Source organism: Gavialis gangeticus, unplaced genomic scaffold, assembly GCF_001723915.1.
Source record: "Gavialis gangeticus isolate Ggan-Ray unplaced genomic scaffold, GavGan_comp1, whole genome shotgun sequence".
NCBI classification, from domain to species: domain Eukaryota; kingdom Metazoa; phylum Chordata; order Crocodylia; family Gavialidae; genus Gavialis; species Gavialis gangeticus.
In genome coordinates this window covers 10,976,632-10,982,170 of record NW_017729011.1, presented here as the reverse complement: position 1 = coordinate 10,982,170, position 5,539 = coordinate 10,976,632, and the positions used below count along the sequence as shown (strand labels likewise).

The following is a 5,539-nucleotide window of genomic DNA, read 5'->3' as shown; positions in this document are numbered from 1 at the left end:
CCCCCCTCCCCCCCATCCCAACGAAACAGCAAGCAGCTATCACGTGAGGCAGGTATTTGCTCACCAGCCTGTAGGCTTTTCATTTCTCACCTTCATCTCCTTTTCAGCCATCCAAATGCACACACTACTAGCCTTCTGCAGCTATTGAGGGCATAGTTAATCAGCTCCTTGCTTCTGTCCGGGTGTGCAGCAAAAGCTTCACAAGTTGGAGAGCAGGTTACCACACTTCCCAGAAAAGAAAATGCAACTCTGTGAATGTCCACTGTGGCCCTGAACACAGAAATCCTCTTTTCATTGACGATGGCGAGTCTTGAGCTTCTGAGAAGTCTGAAATCATGGACCTTTCCAGATCACCTGCCTTGATATCCATGAACTTGTTGTGGTGATCAGCAGGTCTCAGAGCACTAATGGAGATACTTCCCTCTCTGTTGATGAAGTTTGCCTACTGTGAGGGGGCAGTGAAAAGGCACACGCGTCTCGTCAGTGGCCCCGATTATCTTCAGATACCTCAACCTGGCAAATCTGTCAGCAAGCTCCTCCAAACTTTCTGGCCAAAAACGATCAGAACTCACTTTGTAACAGCATGCACCGTAAAGACATCTGCTGGGTGATCTGTTGGCTTCTGACTGGTAGCAAGTACAAGTGATGAACTTCCAGGTGGCGATGCACACGGGTTGCTTCACTCCAAGGAGAGTGGTCATGCTGACATATTGCTGCTGCAGCTTTGGAAGGTCATGCTGGTGATTTTTAAATGAACATTTGTCCTCTTGGCAATTCTTGTCTTTGGGATTGTGTGTACCTGTAGGGGAGGAGGTTTGGCCCTTTGTTCTTCATGCCATCTTGAAAAGCTCTGCATAAATGACATCTAGAATGACTGAATCAGGAACTTGGAGGGAAATACAAGAATTTGAATCTTTTAATCAAATGAGCACGTGACTACCAACTCCTAGGCATGGACTTTACTCCTTTTCTCTCTAATACGTGTAAACCTGGATGGCTCATCTGAAAGTGCTTCGGGACCTGAGTAAAATTGAATGTGTGAGTACATGGGCAGGGAGAATTTGTCAGCAGTGTTTTCAAAGGAATCATACCTAATATCAACGATACCATTGGAAAATCCCAGGGAGACAGGGAGCAAAGCTCCTGCGATTGCTGTGCATGTAACAGAAGGATTCCCAAGATGCTCCCTCGGTTGCTAGCTGAGTGGAGTCCTGAAATGTCAGATCCACACAGCATCTCAGAAAGCAGAAGCCATACAGGTTGTTAAAGTGCATAGGATTCAAGTGGTAAACGTCCCATTTGTATGGTGCAGTTGCTTGTCATTTGCTTACCGGTGAGGATTTAGCAGAACACCAGGATTGCTTTGAGTCTGGGCATCGTTGTAGTTAAATGCTAACAGAGCAATCCTGACTATTTATATCAGTGACTCTTAACCAACGTGCTGCTAGATCCTTTGAAGGGTGCTCCCGAGATGTGAGGAGATGAGCAGATAAACACAGGCTCAGGCTTATCCCTACCTGGACAGTCCTCTACCCCAGTGCCTGCCCCTCTGCAAGGAGATAAGCACAGTAGTATATAAAATAGTTTTGAAATCGGGTGCTACTCAATTCACAACAGTTATGGAAGAGGTGCCTTGAGTCGAAAAAGGTTGAGAATCATTGGTTTACATGAATCTGGCTTTTGTTTGGGGGTTGGGGTAAAACTGGGGAGCAGGCACACAAGAGGGTCTGTGGGGTACCCTGGGTGTTTTGGGCAGTGCATTCACACACTTTTCTTCTCTGATCTTTGTCTCATGGATTGGGTTGTCTGTCATTTGAATCCCAGGCACTTAGACCATCCATACCAGCTTCGTCTCCTTGAGAAAGATGTCAGTGACCCTCACGTGTGACCTGCGAGGCCACCTGCTCATTTCAGTTTCCAGGTCTCTCCCTTGAACAGAGACAGCCCATCATGTTGAACAGTGTGGGAGTGATTTTTATAAGGGCTGACTTAACGTTTGGTAGTGCAGCATGCCTGTTTGCGGTTGGGTTCCACTATACACAAGTCTTCGGTCAGTGGGAGTCTCTGCTGACAAATAAAAATGGAATTGAATGGAATGGAATTGAAAGTCAAAAGGGCCCTGTAATAATTTCAGATTGCCTGAGGCACCATGCTCAAGCAGTAGCATTATAAATAAGGGTAATGTACTAGAGACTGAATTACAGTCAACGCATCCATAAGAACATGGAATGTGCACCAAGCTTATTTAAAGTATATAGAGTCAGATTATGATCTGTAGGCAATGCAGCGCAGGCAAATCAATATTCACTCACTCACTCACTCAACGGGGGCCAAGAAAACTTAGATTAGGAAGGGGAAACGGGGAGGCAGGGCTCTTTGGTGGGATTTGAGTATGAAGTGCGGGATAAGAACTGGAACATCCTGTTTCATCTGTGTTCTTGCACAGTTCCACGGCACAGGAGGCTTCTCCATACACAGAGTGTCTTGTTTCTCTTCACGTCCTGTAAATCTCTTCGTTTGCAACCCTGCATTGTAGATTGGATCCAAACTTACAAGACAGAGTGTCTGATCTCTCATTGAATTTCCCTTTAATTAAATGTATATAGACTAAATGAACAAAAAAAATGCCCCAATATAGGTTCGTAACACAATCTCATGGTCTCATTTTGAGTTCACTTACCTCAGCATAAATCAGAAGTAATTCTGGTGACATCAGTGGGCCTTCCTAGTATAAAATCAGTCTGAGAGAGATAAGACTTCCATAGAGAGTCTAGGCTTGAATTAGGAGTCGCTGCTTATACGTGCTGAGGCACTATTGTGCTAATGTAGCTGTCTGCTGAGCAATCACTGTTCAGTTAGAAGCTCTGAAATAGATGATTCAGCTGTATAATGCTGCTATTCTCTCCTAATGAGGCCATGAAACATTTTGACAGGTAGGATGGCTCTTTTTGCATATGTCCCCCTGTGCTGCCTTGACAAGCCTCTGTCACCTTGCCACAACCTTCATCCCTGCAGAAGGTGGTCACATCAGGTCTAGGGCAGAATCTAGGATCTGACTTGGACAACCAAATGCTGAATGAATGTGTTAGTAGGAATAAATGCATGGCCAAATGCCACCCCCAGCTACACACAGACCAAGCTCCTATTCATTGCATTAATGACTGAAAGGGAAATTTGACCAAAGGGTGTGCTGGAATCCCTTAAGGCAGTGATTTTCAATCTTTTTTTCATTTGCGGACACCTTAAAAAAATTGAATGGAGGTGCAGATCCCTTTGGAAATTTCAAACGGAGGTGCAGATCCCCTTCATTTGTAAGTGTGAGTATTCACCTACGTCTGATTAATCATAGCCCTCTTTCGTGGACCAGGGGTCCATGGACTACGGTTGAAAAACATTCTTGTAAGGCCCCTGTGACCCAGGGCTCTGATGGCACAACACGATGCATATGTTGGCTTTTCTATCTACAGAACTATGGTTCACATAGTTTGCAAGTGAGAACAAGCTTGGCGTTTCATGATTGCTACTTATTGCCTGAAGCACCTAATAGTTCAGCATAATGGGTGATCTCTGCTCAAAAGAATACAAGTTCAAAGCCATTTTTGGCATTTCCAAAATGCCTGGGTAGAGAAAGGGAAGGATTCTTGGCAAAAAGTCATTGTAAGGGGTGGAATGACATGTTTTCCTTGCATTCACTGTGCTACCTCTGATACTGTCAACCAGATGGACAGTTTGAGAAATGCAGGGGAGAAGGCTTGGCTAGGAGGCTACTGCTGGGTGTGTGTGAAGGGCATAAACAACCAAAGAGAGGGAGGAAGTATTTGAGGGGAATGTCCTCTCCTGAGGATGGTTACAGATTGGCCATATTGACATTTAGATCTTCTATTGCTGCCTTTGATATTGTAGATTGTGAAGTGGTATTGACTTACCGGCACTTCTGGTATGGGAATCTGTTCCTCCTGAGATCCCAGAGGGTAATACTAGGTGAATTATTCTTCCCCGAGGGCTGTCTCATGGGCTACCCTGGGGCTATGTTCTGATGCTTCTTAGCTTGTGCCTTAAGGCCTACGAAGGAAGTACAAGTAGAAATGCACACTGTGCTTGTGTTATCCTATGACTGTTCCATTTTCAGAGCTCAAAGAGCATAGCTGTGTATTGAGAGCAAGTCGTTAAGGCTTAAGCCAGGTAAAGACGAACTTTGGAGGGTTGGGAGAAGCAGCTAGGAGATATGTCAGGGTCTATGTTAGCAGCCCAGAAGCTGTTTGAACTGGGACTTTCTGACCCATGTGCCACTTGGGAACAGGCTGGGGTGTCTAACAGATCCCCAGATACTTCTACAACAGCGATTCTTTTAAAGATGAGGTTGTTTTAAGAGTGCTGCAAAGTGCCACGATATATTGTCACTGTTAGATGTTCAAACACATGCACAATTCAGAAAAGAAAAGCAGAGATTTCAAATAGGAATCCACAGTGTCAAAAAACATTCAGACCTGTGGTGGTATGTCTCAACAGAAAAATTATGTAGAGCAGCTGTCAAAAATGAAAAAATGAAAGCAAAGAACCGGTATTTTCTGAGGGGTGCCTTGAGTCTGGCAAGGCTGAGAACTCCTGTTCTAGAATAAATAAAGGCAGGAGGTAGGATGGTTACTTCTTTCTCTGGTTTGTCTGGCTCATTCCCAACCACTTTCTCCTGGAGTGATTTGGGAATGCACTGTGGCATGTTGGCTTTCAAATAGACTTTTTGTTCCATATGAAGTTCTGAATAGTGTAGGTACAATGCTCATTTAAAAGAGAGGGCAGCTTTAATTGGTCAAATGTGCCCCTTCCTACTCATTTTGTAACACCGGTCAACCTTGAAGGCATGGCGGAAAACTTAGCTCTGTGGGCTGAGACAAGAAACTTATTTTGGATCTACAGAAAGGAGTAGAGGTGCACTGATACATTGGGCCGATATCAGATTGGCGCTGATGTAAAGAAAATTTATTGTATGGGAAATCGGCTTCATGTGGCCGATAATTTGGCCAATAAATGCCTGTGCTGCGCTTAACCACAGCGTGGCGCATAGATGGTGAGGAGCACAGTCAGGCAGCTTGAAGAGCTGCATGCAGTTGGTAAGTCTGTTGTGGTAGAAGGGGTGGGGGGAAGGGAAGAGGTGTTGGGGGGCAGAACAAGGTCCTCACGGTGAGGGGAGGGAGTGGTGTTGGGGCAGGTGCTGCCTAGCTGGGGTGGGGTGGGTTGCAGGACAAAACTACGGCCTGTCCGGGGGTTGTGGGGAGGAGGGGGAAGCTCCTGCTGCTGTGCGCACCCCAGGAGGGCATGGGGGGGTACCCCTGGATCTGTGCGGGGCGGGGTCAGGAGGGCTGCCATTGCGGGCTGGTGTCGGGGCTGTGCTGGGCTCTTTGTAGCGCTTGGGGGGAGGGGTCAGTTGGGGCTACACTCAGGGTGGACAGCAGCAGCACTGGGAGAGGGGCTATGACTAATTTTGGAGTGGCTGCAGCCTCCTCCCCCCCCCCCCCCCCCCCCCCCCCCCCCCTCCCCCCCC

General features: G+C 46.6%; 1 protein-coding gene across 1 annotated transcript in view; it reads left to right on the top strand.

Moving 5' to 3' along the window:
- The first annotated feature begins 5,047 nt into the window (after positions 1-5,047).
- ASTN2 (astrotactin 2) overlaps positions 5,048-5,539 on the top strand; it is a 644,195-nt gene continuing 643,703 nt past the window's right edge. The window contains 1 exon segment of the mRNA XM_019510513.1: positions 5,048-5,108. Within this exon segment, the coding sequence (XP_019366058.1) occupies positions 5,063-5,108 (46 nt within the window). The 5' untranslated portion in view covers positions 5,048-5,062.